This window comes from Erpetoichthys calabaricus, chromosome 1 (genome assembly GCF_900747795.2).
Source record: "Erpetoichthys calabaricus chromosome 1, fErpCal1.3, whole genome shotgun sequence".
NCBI classification, from domain to species: Eukaryota; Metazoa; Chordata; class Cladistia; order Polypteriformes; family Polypteridae; genus Erpetoichthys; species Erpetoichthys calabaricus.
This window is the reverse complement of record NC_041394.2, coordinates 350,191,391-350,208,492: the sequence shown is the minus strand read 5'-3', so window position 1 is coordinate 350,208,492 and position 17,102 is coordinate 350,191,391. Positions and strand designations below refer to the sequence as shown.

The window sequence follows — 17,102 nt, the reverse complement described above, 5'->3', positions numbered from 1 at the left end:
GGTTATGCTTTTACCCTCAGATAGCTGGCATGCTCGGGTGAGGGCAATTAATTCAGCTGCTTGCGCGGTTAAGCTTGAAGGGATTCGATTTGCCTCCAGTAAGTGGTCACCTTTGACTACTGCATAGCTGGTTGAGGGCCTTCCATTATCCATTCGCAAAGAGCACCCATCTATGTAAAGTATCTCCCCTGTTTTGTAATTGAGTTTCCTGCAGGTCATGTCTTGGTTTTATTACCTTTGTGATTTCATCATGACAGTCATGTGGCTCCCCTTCTTCAGTGGGTAGACGTGTGGCTGGGTTTAAAGTGGAGCATCTTTCAATTGTGACATTTGACAGAGTACAGAGTATATTTTGAATAGTGTATTGCCCTAGCAGTAATGAGATGTGAAGTTTTGGCCTGTAGTAAAAATGGAGTGTACGGAGTGAGGCACCTTTACTGTTAGGGGGCTCATGAGCACTATATCTGTACTGGCTATCACGGCTTCTGTTGTGGCTGCTACTGCTCTGAGACAGGTTGGAAGTCCCATAGACACTGGATCCAATTTTTTCGAAAAATAGGCTATTGGCCTCTGTTTTTCTCCATGGAGTTGTGTTAGTACTGCATTCATATATCCCCTCTTATCGTCCACAAACAGAGTTAATGGACAAGAATAGTCAGGGAGTCCTAAAGCTGGCTCAGAAAGTAGTGCACTTTTTAAATCACATAGAGCTTTCTCAGCCTACTCATTCCACTGTATACGACTAGAAAGAGGAAGGTCAGCAGTGTTAGCAAGATTTTGTAAAGTCTGTGCTCTTTCAGAGAAATTTAGAATCCATTGTCGACAGTAACCAAGAATGCCCAATACAGACATAACCTGTTGTTTTGTGACCGGTCTGGGAAGATTTTTGGATGGTGTTTATGCGATCATTGGATAGAGCTCTGGTACTACATGTTATGTCATGACCCAAATATTTAACAGTCGTCTGAACTAGCTGAAGCTTCGTCTTGGACACCTTGTGTCCATTTTCTGCAAGATATCCCAAGAGCAATTCAGTATCTTGCGTGCATGCATCTTCTGTGTCACTGCACAGCATCAAATCATCCACATATTGTATTAATACACTTCCTCTGTTTGGCCAAAATCCTTCTAAATTCTGTGCAAGCGCTTGACCGTATACACAAGGAGCCTCTGTATAACCTTGTGGCATAACGGTCCATGTCCAAGGGCGGTTTTGAAAAGTGAAAGCAAACCAAAACTGAGAATCAGGATGTACAGGAATAGAAAAGAAAGCATTTGCTAAGTCAATTACTGAGAAGTAACGAACTGTCGCAGGAATCGTAGAAAGAATAGTGGAAGGATTAGGGACAATCGGTGCCCTAGGAAAAATAGCAGAATTAACTTGTCTGAGGTCTTGGACAAAACGCCAAGAGCCATCAGCCTTTTTTACAGGCAGAATAGGAGAGTTTACAGGTGAATATTTGATAGGGATTATAGCCCCTCTTTCAACAAGTTCTTTATGTACAGCAGCAATTCCGAGTTCAGCCTTTGGAGAGAGAGGATATTGTGTGCGGCGAGGGCGGAAAGATGATTTGGGGAAAACCACTAGGGGTTCACAATTAGCGATCCTGCCGAAGTCGTTTTTCCCCTATGACCAGAGAGAGTCAGGAATACAGGAGAGCCATGGAAACGAACCAGTTTGTAGCGAGAAAAGAGATAATGGAAGGTGACAGAGGGAACGGACGACCAGCAGGTTGATCTGAAGTAAAACCTTAGTCACGAGGTGATCTGGGGTGTCTCAAACACCAGGTGCAACATATAGCCAATCAGTCCTATCGATACATTACTCTCTACCCATGAACCTAACTCAACCCATTTAATGGAAGGAGCCTTAGCCAGAGAGATATGGGGAACTGACCCTCCCAAATAAAAGTTATTCTGAGTAGATGCAAGGTGTACGGAGGCCGCCACTTTTGAGGAGGAAATGAAAACACAGGGGACATAAAGTGTTTCAGGACATGTTCCAGAGGAAAGGAAAGACTCTAACCAGGGCATGTCAACTTCATTAGGGAAATATTGGGCAGTGCAATGTACAGTGTCTGGGGTCTGTAGGTGAGGGAAAAGGCATGAGGGGAAAGAATGTAAGGCTTTGAGAAGAAGGGTGTGCGGGGAAATGTTCAAGGTCCAGTCCGCAAAGGAAGGCTGGTGTTTCTGAATTGATAGGCAGAGGAGCTGTGGGATGGAGCAGTAGAACCCTTGTTCAGTTAGTGAAATGGAAACAGACAGTTTTGTCATGAGATCTCTTCAGAGAAGATTTACTGGACACAAATGGTTCAAAAGAAAATGATGAGTCAACGGAGAGCTGTCAAGGTTGAGCTGGACTTGCAAAGGCTTAGAAACCAGCAGAGTGTGAGGTTGTCCTAAGGCTGTGGGTACCTGTACAGTGTCCTTCGAGGCGGGGACCTCCACTTGTGACAAAGTGGAGCGCGTGGCCCCAGTGTCCACAAGGAAGGCAGTTTCCTTTCCATTGATGATCAATGTCAATAAAGTATCAGTTTCAGAATGACGAGTGAGTAAAGGAAACTGCGAGGAACATCTGGGGGTCCCTATGATTTCCTAGGACCAAGGAGTGTCATTGGGCTCGGGGAGAGGGGATGGCAGAAGTGGACGCCTGTCCAGGCAGTCCCGCCTGAAATGTCCAGGTTCGCCACAGCCAAAGCAAACATATGAGGAAGGGCCCTGAGGATTGAAAGGGCCTTCGTATGAGTTGGTAAACTGGAACGCCCGGCCCCTTCTATGGCCTCTACCTCGGTTAAAGATTCCTCGTCCTCTTCCCCCTCTGCCCCTTCCATTATCGGCGCCTCCAGAAAAATACTGTAATTGTGCAGCTATTAATTTGGTCTGAGTATCAGATTCCTTTTGTTTAGATTGTCTCTCAGAATGTTCTTCATGTCTTTTTACTTCGTCTAGAGTGGCACTGTCCAACCCAATGCAGGAGGTGCGGACTTTATTTTGAATATCGCTGCGGAAAACCAGACACAAAAGGTGGGACAGCTGCTTGGTTTCGTTCTTCCGGAGCCTCCAGGCCGGAATGATTAGCCATGAGGTCTTGAATCTGGTGTGCTCACTCGTCAACAGTCTCGTCTTTACGTTGCTATGCGCTGAGATTAGGGACCAGTCTGTCCCTTTCTTATATTTCTTTGCTATTTCAGTCTTTACCAGTTCCCACTGTGCTTGGAAATTGGCGTCCTCATCGGCAGTTCTCTGCAGGCTTTGGTCCCACTGCCACAGATTGCCACCCGCACGCTGACCATGACTAACAGTAGCCCAGGTGGTTCCCAATTTTCTACGCAGGACCTGGGTCCACTCAGCGGCGTTGGGCTTGTACATATCATCGAGCTGTTGGAGCTGTTCCACAAACTTTAAGCCACCGACTCCTTTGGGGTCAGGTAATTCGGCCACTACATCTTTTAATTCCTGGATGTCCCAATTACGGTGTATCATTACAGTAGTGGGATTATTGGGTCCTGCTGCTGCATCAGGGTCATGTCGAGGATTTGGAACTTGCATCAAGGGGCAAGAATACTCTGATGGTGTAATGAAGTTGCATCCCAATTGAGGGGTGTTGTGTGATCGCAATGTTTGGCTTGTAGTATGGCCAGAAATCGGGGAGTGGAGTGAAGCATGTGTCTTGGGTGAATCATCGGCTACTGGTGGTGCCAATGGGGCGTTTGGAAGGGAAGGAGAAGGTGGGGAGTAAATAATTCGGTAAAGGGGATCCTTCTTATCTCATTTCTTTTGCCTATTTTATGGGTCCGGCTCTGTCTTAGTCTTTTGCAAGGCTAATAACTTCTCTTCTTTTTCTTTACGTGTTTCAATTTCAGCGGAAAGTGTTTCATTTCTCTTCTGGGCTGCCTCTAAGGTACAGTCTTTAATAACTACAATAGTTCCCATCTATCAAACATATCAATACGGTAAGGTCCCCTATTGCAACAACCCTGCGTGTTACGGCACAATATCTTTCTAATTTCCTGGATTTCTAAAATGGCTCCAGTGCCATCCACTGGCCATCTTCCCCCACTTTGTTTATTCCACTTCTTACATGCCTTCTTAAAATCTAATCCAGTTTTCTTTTCTACTAATTTACGAGGCGAGCCCCCTTTCGACTTTTCCCCAAATAATCCTCCTAACAGAGACTTGTTTTGTTCTAGAGCAACCCCCTTCACCAGTTTACTATTCGACTTCCCCATTATGAGCTACAGCCGCCTGCGTCCAAGCAGATCAGCCCTCTTTGGGTCCACCCTCTGGCTCACACCTCTCCCGGATCAGTACTCTGGTGACTTTGTGGCTTTAGCGGGCTGACAGTCTGTTTGGCCCAAGTCCGGGATATTTGACAGGTCAATGCCAATCCCTTCACAATGTAGCCTCCTACCTGGTAACCGCTGATGGTGTCCGTCACAGGTTAACCCATTGGAGATGGTGCGAGACCTAGCCAAAGGCAGCCCTTTTATTCTCTTGTGCTTTCCCTTGGGAATCCGAGATTCAACTTGCACTTTTTACTGAGGGGCCCAAGTATTGCTCAGCCACAGCAAACTGTCCTCGACATATATTCCCTCCCACAACTGGCTTCAGGGATCCCCCGGTCTACTCGCCAAGTTCCAATTCTGCCAGGGAATCTCCCAGTGTTCTCTCCGAACCCGTCAATTCGTATCGGAGGAGGACGACAGTCTCTCGCGCAGGACTTCATCCGAGGCAGGCCAGTCCTAAAGTTTGCCGGAGCTGGTCCTTCCGGCCCGGCCGGAGTCGGTCCTTTTACCGGTCCTCTGGATGATCCCGCTCAAGGCACTGACCGTCTGTCTCCACCCCACGTTGGGCGCCAGAAAACTGTGGACGCGGGTCCAAAGAGAGAAGACTGCAGAGGATAGACACAGTTTGTTGAATCAATACACACCTTTGTTCTTTATGATTCTTTGTGAGTAGAGAGACACCACAGCGCCTGTCAGCTTAGGACTCGGCGCTAGCAGAATCTCTTTCCTCTTTTCTTATAGACTTTATTAGTCTGCTATCACGTACACATCATGCCAACGCCCTGAGTAACAGACATATATGGCTTAGATGAAGCATCACTTTTAGCTTAAAATTTAAGCAAGCATTTTAGATTATTGATGAGTCATAAGACTCTTCCTTAAAGCTTGCATTTTAAAAGCTTACTTCTCCACTTATAAAGTTCACCCAAAATACAGTTCTTTGTCATCTTTGTGGTTAGGCCTACTTCCCTTTATCTTTTGAGACATGCTGTTCTTGTTTTCTGCGTACTGGCTTATTTGCACGTTCAAGGGTGCAATTGGCATTGAAGGAATGTTACACCCAAGAATTTAGGGGACAGAATAAGAGACAGAAATTATACTGTCTTATCTTTGTTCATAATAATTTCGTTTTTCCACAGGATCCACCCCATCTATATATATATATAATATATAATTCACTAAAGCAGCCGACCATGGGCAGGCAAGACGCAAGACAGAGTCCCACCCACCAACTCACCGAGCCCCGCCCACCAACAATTCACTAAGCAGCCAACCATGGGATACGCACGACAGAGCCACGCCCATGGCAGGCAAGAAGCAAAACAGAGCCACGCCCATAATTCACTAAGGCAGCCCAAGCAGCTGACCATAGCAGGCAGAGAGAGACACACACACACACACACGCACACGAGCAACAGAGATAGAGACAGACACACACACGAGATAGAGACACACACACACACACACACACGTGTGCATGAGAGACAGACAGACGCACATGTGCAACACACACACACACACACGAGAGAGAGACACAGACGGACACACAAACAAACACACACACCAGACAGACAGACGCACACACGCAAGAGAGAGACGCACAGAGGCGTGTGCGCGCAAGATAGAGACACACACACACACACACACACAAGAGAGAGACACACACAGAGGCACACGACCATGGGCAGGCAAGACGCAAGACAGAGCCCCGCACGCCAACAATTCACTAAGCAGCTGACCATGGGATACGCACTACAGAGCCACGCCCATGGCAGGCAAGAAGCAAGACAGAGCCACGCCCATAATTCACTAAGGCAGCCGACCATGGGCAGGCAGAGAGACACACACACACACACAAACGAGAATGATAGAGACACACACACACACACAGGCGCGAGAAAGAGGGAGAGAAGGCAGTTAAAGAATGCACCGGGCTTGATTTTGTTTTCACTTCTGTTTACAGCGATCAGTTTGTAGTGTGCATTGTTGCAATGTTACTTTTCTTGGTGGTTTATTAAATTAGGGATTTTTGAAATGGTAATTTTTTTTCCCGGTGCTTAAAACTCATTAAAAAGGTGTTTTTACCGAGCGGTTCATAGCGCTATAGCGCAAACTCTTGCAGTGTTAAGTTTTCTCTGTTGTTCAAGGTTTTCTCAGTGTTACTCAATGTTTTTACATTTAGTTTACTATTACGCTGTGCATTCTATGGTATAGTCTTCTATCTATATATATATCTTATATATAATTCGCCAGTCTACTCACTCACTCACTCACTCACATCTGTCCGAATGCGCAGTTGCCTTCTGCGCAGCTGCCCGAAGAACCTTACGAGACCGACATCGCTGCATTGCTGAAAGTCGATGCGCTCAGCTAACTGTTGTACCTACAAGTTTCTCATTAAATTAGTTGCAGTAAATGTCTTTGCTTCAAATCCATCACAACTAACACCTAAGTATTTCATTTTAAACTTCACATATGATATTCCTATCACTTTTCAGATACTTTAAAATATTTCCACACAGCAGTTACTTTCTTCAACAGTTTCCACTCTGTCAGTTGTATGCATGTCCTCAGATTAACACATTCCATGTCATGAAATCGGTAGACCAGTTGACCAACTGCAAGCTGATTTCACAATAAACAGCAAAAACTGGGCAGTTTTGATTCAAGGCAGATTAATTTGTGTAACACTACTGTTATAGTTCAGTTGTATTTATTGTTTATAGCGCTCTTCATTGAGTTTAGTCTTGGACTGCTTGATGTTTGCAGCCATAACAGAGATAATAATTACATATGTGAACACACACATTAGAGCAAATAGACAGGAAAACCTGGCAAATTTTAGTTTACTTAACATAAATAAGTCCTAACAGTAGATAGCTGTTAACATTATAATGGTGAGTATAAATGTCACCAGTGTATCACAAAGCTTACCAGTCCTGGTGTCACCTGCCACTCCCCTATAAAGCTGAAACACCAACAGCTGCACTCTTTCTCTGTTTTCTAATACTCTCATTTTTCTCCGAGGTCACAGCAGCTTCTGTAGGCCTGGGCACTGAGGCGTCACTCATCCATTGCTCTCTTTTTCATGGTGATTTAATTAAGCCAGTTTGATGTTTGTTTTGGTATAAAATGGTTTTAGTTTAATTGTGCATAAATGTCAGGACACATTCTGATTATTGAAAGTTCCTTTTTCATGTTTGGCATGGCATTCTGTTTTATACAGTACTCTCCGTAATGGCTGAAACAAACATTTTTCTTTCATTTACCCCTTTGCTCAACAGATTTAAAAAATTACAAATTAATTCATTAATTAAAGTCACATTACACATTTTTCATTTAAAGGTGATTTGCAAACATTTCAGTCACACCCTGTAGAAATGACAGCACTTTTTCTACATTATCCCCCAAGATGACATGATGAGGCTCAGGGTGACTGAGAGATTCCTCACCGGTCAGGCAGTTCACACTGAAAAGCTGCCATCGCCAAATAACCCACAGCTGTTAAGACCTTTAAGAGAGCTGATAGATTGTGTGATTTTTGTGTGATGGTCTCTGTAATGAAGGCACATGTTCAGCACACACTTCAAAGAGGATGACAGTAGGGAGTCTAAATCAGCTTAGAATTCAGTCATCATCATGAGCCAAAATGTCATTGTGATATATCAAAACTCACTTCTTGTGTAGCCTGTCAAGCATCAGAATGTGAAATGTGCAATGAAATGAGATTTTCTGTTCAGTTCGTTTTTCCACCAGCTGTTGCTAAAATGCCCACAGAAATAAAGTCTGCATGGGACTTACAAATGCTCAAAAGTTGCCGTAACTTTAAGCCAATTTCAACGCCATGTTCTAGTTTTAAAAATCTGAACTTTTGTGTGAGAATTGGCTTACGCATGTTGCTTAGCATAAGGATGTTTTATACATGTGGCGCTGCTAAGTAGTTGTAACAGAGAACGTAGAATTAACAAATTGAGTGTGCTTTCCATGCACAACTAAAGTTTTATAATTGCTTATGCTTAAAAAAAGGTTGTTCCTAATTTCAGCCATCATGTATTTAATGTGAGTTAATGTTAATAATAAGGCAGTGGACTGAAAGTAAGCTCTTTCTTCCCCTTTTCTTTTAAACTTTGTACAGGAATCAAAGATCAGTGCAGTTTGGTGTAATAAAAAGGTTTTCTCTGTAACAGGAGAAGGGATAAAATAAAGAAGTAAGAGGGGGTTGGTCGCTTCAGTGCAAAACCAGCTACAAAGATTGGAATGTTTGGGATGATAGCGAAAGAATGTGCAAAAACTTCTTTCTCATAAAGGGTTTCAGAATGTTTTAGGGAAAGGTTAATTAATGCAAGATGTTTTTCTGTAAGTTGTTTTGATGTCTCTAAGAAGGGTTGTTTTAGGCTTAGTAGAGATAACACATAAGTTGTCCCGTGGGAAGATGTGTGCAGAAACTGATCACTTCTGTATACACTGCTTACACGTAAGCCATTTTGGGCAAGGACACTCAATTAGTATATAAGGGAAGGTTCCGCCCTCAGTTTCTTTGGAAGCTCAACCGTGGGGAACGTGCACACCGCCCGGTATTGGACCAGGCTCACGAGTTGATCCTCTGACGAGACTGACACGCGGGCTCCCCCAGTCTACTGGTCTAGGATGATGGCTCTGGGTCTTTTGATATTACTGTAAGTATAGTATAATTCACATATCTGTATTACTGTAAGTCAATAGTATAATTCACATATCTGTATTACTGTAAGTCAATAGTATAAATCATATATCTTTGTCAATAGTACAATTCCTATATCTGCATGTATATTGCTATTATATTGTATGTAACTGATATTATATTTGAACAAGTAAACAATTGAAGTATTGGACCTTTCCTCTCTGATTCTTGCCTGCTTATTTTGTTAAAACCTTTGAACCATTTTCCCAAACTAAAACATTTTGGCGTAGTCGCTGCAGGATTTTGGGGAATTTGGTAAAATATTGAATTACTAAGTGAGGCAAAGGAAATCAGAGATGTTTAAGAAATGTCAGGTGTCTGTAAAGGAACCCATAACGGGCTTGCAGACGCGGGGGTGGGTTTTGCTAACTGCGGTTAGAAGTCTGGATAGTCTGGTAGACGAAAAAGAAAGGGAGATTAAGAAAATGCAAATGGACTTGGCGGATGCGTTAGGGCGGGCCTCAATGGCCGAATCCCAGGTAGCTGTATTATTGCCGCGGGTACAGAGAGCCGAGGGGATGTCGGAAAAGGCAGCCTTTTGCATAGCCAAGGTGAATGCGAAAAAGAAGCGCAGACCGGATGTTGCGAAGGTTAAAGCGTTTGTAGCCGCAGCTAATGTCCATGAGTGGGATCCTGAAAAATGGGATGGTAACATTTGGGATGATGATTATGAGGATGATGACGGACCCGATGCAGGGTCGGTAATTGATCCTCTGCCTTTACAGGCTAAACCCGTCACACGTCGCAGACTTTTTACTGACGCACATGGTAATGTTAGGAGGGGAGATGTTTTCGAAGATTATACTGCACAAGAAAGGGAAGGATTTAGATCACGTTATGCACAAGGGCGAAATGAGCCAGTAGACACATGGCTTGTACGCTTGCATGATGCAGGAGCCGGGCATGTGTCACTGGATAAGGGGGATGGTACTGAATTTACAGATTATGCTGTCGATTCCCGTTTTAAACAAGCAATGAGACAAGAATTGACTAAGTTAGAAGGGGACAGCACGTTGCTGGCGCTGGCGGCGAACGCAGCGTATGAAATATATCCACACCCACAGAATTGGCCTGAAGTAAAACCATGGACGACTTTGCAGCAGGCGATTCGAGTGGTTAGAGAATTGGCAATGAGGGACGCCGTGGTAGCGGGCCAAGCGGATCAGTTAGATGTGTTCCCATTTACATCTATGGCCAGGACCGTCCTGATAAGAACAGCCCCTGCTAGTTTGAAAGGAATAATAATGACTCTTTTACTGAATGAGGTAGGTGCAGGAGTGGGGGAGGTTGTGACTAAATTACGGGATTTAGGTGACCTGGGGGAGTGGGGAGGAGCCCCGCCAGGGACAGCTGCAACACAACCCACTGGGGCTACATCAAGGAATAGCGCCTGTAGAACAGGGGGAGTGAATAGGAAGGAGTTATGGGGAGCGTTAATTAATGCTAAGGTCCCTAAGGAGGAGATAGATGGACAGCCTACAGGACTGCTCCTGGACAGGGCAAAGAAAAAAGGACTTATAGATAAGTCTGGCGGAATAAAGAAGCGAGTGGCAAAGGCGGAAGTACATTCACTCCTTACCTTTGCAGAATGGGAAAAATTAAGTAAAAAGCATGACGAAGTTCTTACCTTTGCTGAGTGGGAGAAATTGAGCAAAAAGCGTGATGAAACTGGCCCCTCTTCATCTTCCGAGAGCTCCTCGGAGGAAGAGGAGGAGGAAGATAGGGAGAAAAACCGACGCAAGAGTAAGCATAAGAAAGGAGGGAAAAAAGCTAAAGGGAAAGGGAAAAATAAAGGAAGGACTTTATATCCCGTTGAAGAATTAGAACGCGCAGCACGAGATTGTTAGGGATGGGGCCAAGCACAGGTGAGAGCCCTAAATTGGCATGATGCGGACATTCGACCTTTTGTACCGGTAACGATACATTGGGAAAATAAAAACAAACAAATAGTAAAGGCTCTCATCGATACGGGTGCGGAGGCCACTTTAATATATGGGAATCCATCTAAATTCAAGGGGAAACGATTGACAGTGCAGGGGATTGGGGGAACGGACATCCCTGCCACTCAGGTGACGGTGATGTTACAAATTGGTCAGTTGCCCGTGAGACCCTACCCCGTACTAATCACCCCAGTGAAAGAGTATATAATAGGGATGGATCGTCCACAGGTGGCAAATATGCTGTAATCGCATGCTGGCATACAGCCTGCAAATGTCAGCGTGCATCAACAGCATTTCTGAAGTTTTTTAGGTGTACGGTAGAATCAGCTTTTACAGCTGTGTTTTCTTCGCTAAAAATGGAGACAGCAGTAGTTGCAACAGAAACTTTAACGGCAACGTTAACCGTAGCAGTAGCGATAGAGAGAGTCGAATCGGAGGCCGTTGTGCTTTCCTCGAGGAGGGCGGAGTCAGCTGCAGCAGCCGAGCTAGTCAAAGACGCAGATAAGCCGTCTCTGCATAGAGTGGAGGCAAAGGCGGCTGAAACAGAAAACCTACACTTGTCTGCTGGTCAGACAGATTGTGTATGGTTAATAATTATAAAGCAAATAGATGGGAAAGCAAGAGAGAGGAGTAATACCTGGCTAAAAAGTCACGAGCAGCTAGCAGTACACGTAGCGATGCATAAGGAGAATGCCATACGGATTAAACAACGACCGCTCAGTGTTAAAGTGTGTGCTTTGATTTCGGGGTCTTTTGACCCTGAGGAACAGCAGTAGAACTTAAGCTGGTTATTGGGAGCACTCCTTTCAAAGCCCCTGTGTTGATTATTGCTGCAGAGAAAACAATATGTATATTGGAGACGTCAGTTTACAAGTAAAGCTGCTATAATGTGAGGGTTACTTGTATGTAGTAATGAAGGAAAGTGTAAGTGACAATATGGTGTGCATTTGTTTAAATGCAATAATTGGTATGAAAAATGGCATGTGGCAGTATAAAAACAGCCAATGCCAAATTGCAAGTTAAAACAGAGGACTGAAAGAAAAGGAAAAGAGTAAGAATGTTTTCTTCCATTTATTCTCTACTGCACTGCATTCTCTGTATAATTCTGAGGTTTAAAAATGTTATACCAATAGTTAATTCATAACTTTTTGTAAAAGTAACCAGTGCTAAGTAAGATTTGATTTAGACATTGAATGTGGAGAAACTGGTGGATTTGTATAGCCATTGTAGACTGCAGGGCATGAGTTGAATAATGTGACTGAAAACTAAGTGAATTAAAGAAAGAAATAGAGGAGATGAAAGCAAAGCACGTGTTTGTATATGAAAGCTTTTGAAAGTACTGCATTTGAATTAATGGAATGGCCATTTTAGCAGTTAGTTGGAATGAAAAAACTTATTGGTGTTTCAAGCAGCACATTCATATTGGGGAATAAGTAAATGAAAGGCAGTGGCTTACCATCCAGTTTTTGGAGCTCAGCATGTAAAACAAAGGGGTGAAAATCCCGAAGGGACACTACGGGCATGTATGCCCAAGATCAAGTCTGGCGCTAAAGGGAGTCACTGTGCTAACAGGCGTAATCGACGCAGATTACCAAGGGACCGTCAAAGTTCTGTTACAATCCTCAATGGGGGATCCAATCAAATTGACTAAGGGAGATCGAATAGCGCACTTGTTAATAATACCAGTTCACATGGGAAAAGTGCAGGAAAGTACTGCACCAGTAGTTAAGACTGGCCGGAATGTGGGGGGATTTGGATCAACAGATGCTCCTAAATTGGTTAACGGGGTGAAGGTGTGGGTTAAACAACCCCATGAACCACCCCGCCCGGCAGAAATCATCGCAATGGGACAGGATTTGATTGTAACTGTTCTATACAATGGAGAAGAAGCATGGGTAAATGTTCCTGTAAAACACTGCTATAGACGGGAGTGAGGAGTGGGTGCAACATGCTGTGTTCTTGTTTTACAGAATTGGGGGTGTTCTGAATGAAGTAGGAGCCACCACATTAGGAGGTGAGGCAACGGAGACGACTCCGGTCCGATGGTGGTGGAACGATTCCACTAAGCCCAGACGTCAGGAGAACACCACGTGTCTGGAGAATCAGTCTTGCAATGTCCTCAACATTACGACTGGTGACGGGTGCACCATCTACTCCTCGAACTTGAAGGTGCCGGGGGTAAAACCACAGAAGTATCTGATTGAGTGCTCTGAAAACTTAAATATTACCTGGACGTCGAAAGTAACTTGGTGTATGGGGCCCTGGAACGGCTCCAAGGTACAGTGCGAGGACAATGCAACATCAAGCGAATACACCTCTAATAAGACTGGGCCCATTGGCTGGATCAATGCAACTGAAATTATTAACAGGACTATACCAATGCTTGCTATAGCCGTGTGGGCTAGAACCCCCATAACGAGACAGTCACATGTAGAACCAATAATTGACACATGTAAACTTGTTTCTATGACAGCAAAAAGGACTATGGTTACATGGCAAGTGACGTTTCCACTGTTGCCACAGTGTAAGCGTGCTAAACGGGCATGGTATGACACTTTCTTAGGAGGGGTTGGCACCACCCTAGGAACTTTAAACACCGTAGATAATGAAATAACTGCAAACAAGCTTGAGAATGTGGGACGACATACTCACAAAGTGGCAGACCAAATGGCTAGGTGGTTACCTCAGTCCATGGTCTCTCATCAGCAAACAGTAAACTGGGAACAACGCGCTTCAGATTGGATAATCACGGCTAGCAATGACACTCGATGGCTAAATGTGTCAACTTTCATGAACTGGACTGTATGCACTTTTAACATATTACAAGCACAGATACAGAAAAATAACATGCAAATGGCTTTAAGGACTAATAATATGCAAATATGGCAAGATATATGGAACATTAGCAGTAGCTTATGGTTAACAGTTAAACCTGAATATATTAGGTGTAATGATACAATATGTAATGGGTATTGGTTTCAATATAATGTTACCACTATGATAACCTTGTGTAGATATCACGTTTTACCTGTTGTTGCACACGGACACCCTTTGGTGCTGCTTATTATTATTATTGCTTTAATGACTATATTTAATTGCTATGTGTTTTGTGTTTTAAAACGAATTAATAATAGAGCACGACAGACAAGGTTGCTGATTTTGCGCTGAGCGAGGGACCGATTGTAATAAAAAGGTTTTCTCTGTAACAGGAGAAGGGATAAAATAAAGAAGTAAGAGGGGGTTGGTCGCTTCAGTGCAAAACCAGCTACAAAGATTGGAATGTTTGGGATGATAGCGAAAGAATGTGCAAAAACTTCTTTCTCATAAAGGGTTTCAGAATGTTTTAGGGAAAGGTTAATTAATGCAAGATGTTTTTCTGTAAGTTGTTTTGATGTCTCTAAGAAGGGTTGTTTTAGGCTTAGTAGAGATAACACATAAGTTGTCCCGTGGGAAGATGTGTGCAGAAACTGATCACTTCTGTATACACTGCTTACACGTAAGCCATTTTGGGCAAGGACACTCAATTAGTATATAAGGGAAGGTTCCGCCCTCAGTTTCTTTGGAAGCTCAACCGTGGGGAACGTGCACACCGCCCGGTATTGGACCAGGCTCACGAGTTGATCCTCTGACGAGACTGACACGCGGGCTCCCCCAGTCTACTGGTCTAGGATGATGGCTCTGGGTCTTTTGATATTACTGTAAGTATAGTATAATTCACATATCTGTATTACTGTAAGTCAATAGTATAATTCACATATCTGTATTACTGTAAGTCAATAGTATAAATCATATATCTTTGTCAATAGTACAATTCCTATATCTGCATGTATATTGCTATTATATTGTATGTAACTGATATTATATTTGAACAAGTAAACAATTGAAGTATTGGACCTTTCCTCTCTGATTCTTGCCTGCTTATTTTGTTAAAACCTTTGAACCATTTTCCCAAACTAAAACATTTGGAATCTGGAAAAGAATTCTCTGGCAGGAGTGCTGTTCAGATCAACACTGGAATTCACACGGGAAAGAAGCCATATTGCTGTACTGAATGTGGTAAACAGTTTTCACGTATGAACAATCTGAAGAACCACACTAGAGTTCACACCGGAGAGAAGCCGTATTGCTGTATTGAATGTGGTAAACAGTTTTCACAAATGGGCCATCTTCACAAACACACTAGAGTTCACACCAGAGAGAAGCCATATTGCTGTAATGAATGTGGTAAACAGTTTTCACAAATGGGCCATCTTCAGATACACACTAGAGTTCACACCGGAGAGAAGCCATATAGCTGTAATGAATGTGGTAAACAGTTTTCACGAATGGGCAAACTTCAAATACACACTAGAGTTCACACGGGAGAAAAGCCATATTGCTGTAATGAATGTGGTAAACAGTTTTCTCAAATGAGCAATTTTCAGAGACACACTAGAGTTCACACGAGAGAAAAGCCATATTGCTGTACTGAATGTGGTAAACAGTTTTCACATATGAACAGTCTGAAGAACCACACTAGAGTTCACACAGGAGAGAAGCCATATTGCTGTAATGAATGTGGTAAACAGTTTTCTCAAATGAGCGATCTTCAGAGACACACTAGAGTTCACACAGGAGAGAAGCCATATTGCTGTACTGAATGTGGTAAACGGTTTTCACATATGAACAGTCTGAAGAACCACACTAGAGTTCACAAGGGAGAGCAGCCATATTGCTGTACTGAATGTGGTAAACCGTTTTCAGAAATGAGATATCTTCAGAGACACACTAGAGTTCACACCGGAGAGAAGCCGTATTGCTGTAATGAATGTGGTAAACAATTTTCATTGATAAGCAGTCTGAATGAACACACTAGAGCTCACACGGGAGAGAAGCCGTATTGCTGTAATGAATGTGGTAAACAGTTTACACGTATGAACAGTCTGAAGAACCACATTAGAGTTCACACCGGAGAGAAGCCGTATTGCTGTAATGAATGTGGTAAACCGTTTTCAGAAATGAGATTTCTTCAGAGACACACTAGAGTTCACACCGGTGAGAAGCCATATTGCTGTAATGAATGTGGTAAACAGTTTTCACATATGACCAGCCTGAAGAACCATATTAGAGTTCACACCGGAGAGAAGCCATATTGCTGTAATGAATGTGGTAAACAGTTTTCACAATTGGGCCATCTTCAAATACACACTAGAGTTCACATAGGAGAAAAGCCATATTGCTGTACTGAATGTGGTAAACCGTTTTCAGAAATGAGATATCTTCAGAGACACACTAGAGTTCACAACAGGATAAAAAGGGTAGAAGTTCAAAAATCAGTCTAGAAAAACAAGCACCCTTCAGGACTCTAGAGTGAGGTTCACTCCTGTCTTGAAAAGTAAGCAAACTAAACTATTGTTGACAAATTTATCTCTGAGAGAAGCCATATTGCTGATTTGAATGTGGCAAACAAATCTGTCAGGAGTTCTCTTCAGAGACGCACCAGAGAGAAGTACAACTGAACTGTCCTGACTAAAGAGTGAGGTTCACTCCTGCCTGGCAGTAAGCACATGTAACCGACTGGAATTCATCCTAAGTGGTGTTGTGTTATCTATCTATCTACAAACGAATCCACCTAGAGGAGAATCAGAAGTTTTTATCCTTTTTCCCTTTTCCTGAAACAAAATAAAGAACAGGGCGTCATACAAAGCGCTTCTCACTAAAGCCCCTACAGCCTCCAGCATGCGTCTAGCTCTGCTTTCATAACATACGTACATATAGAACTATTTACAATATATACATTTCATCTGAAAGAACACTTCACAGTATACATAACCTCACATAATAAATCATAGTTCAGCTATATAATATATATTTTTATATTTTTATATAACAAAAAAATACCTTTCCAAAAAAAAAAAATCCAGGGTGCCATATAAACAGTTTCTCGCCAATGCTTATTAAATAATAAATCAAATCAGTTACTAATAATTACAAACACAAACTATGAAAACAATGTAAATAAAATTTAAATGAAAATCCAAAGTATCCATATGGTCATGTTGTACACCAAGGTGAATTATATTAAAATGCTGTGGCAGCGCACTAAAAGAAGAAATGATGTTTTGTTCTTTTTTATTTTTTGTTTCTTTCCTTTTGATTATAAAACATACAAAGACT

The 17,102-nt window shown here is 42.9% G+C and overlaps 3 protein-coding genes across 12 annotated transcripts in view; all 3 read left to right on the top strand.

Moving 5' to 3' along the window:
- Positions 1-17,102, top strand: part of LOC114668330 (zinc finger protein 883-like) — a 774,734-nt gene that overhangs the window by 249,675 nt on the left and 507,957 nt on the right. The window lies entirely within an intron of this gene.
- On the top strand, positions 8,489-14,890 carry LOC127527637 (uncharacterized). The gene is made up of 2 exons (XM_051926867.1): positions 8,489-8,962; positions 12,917-14,890. Exons 1-2 carry the CDS (start codon positions 8,934-8,936, stop codon positions 14,112-14,114), a joined length of 1,227 nt encoding a protein of 408 aa, XP_051782827.1. The 5' UTR covers positions 8,489-8,933; the 3' UTR covers positions 14,115-14,890.
- Positions 14,909-16,199, top strand: LOC127529244 (zinc finger protein 568-like; the record flags this gene model as incomplete). The annotated part of the gene is made up of 2 exons (XM_051932330.1): positions 14,909-15,970; positions 16,194-16,199. Coding segments are annotated over 2 exons (1,068 nt in total), but the record flags the coding sequence as incomplete, so codon positions are not given.

Coding starts and splice junctions, on each gene's coding strand:
- LOC127527637 (XM_051926867.1), top strand. CDS start 8,934: ATGATGGCTCTGGGTCTTTTGATATTACT. Junction 8,963..12,916: donor CTGGGTCTTTTGATATTACT/GTAAGTATAGTA, acceptor CTTGTTTTACAG/AATTGGGGGTGTTCTGAATG.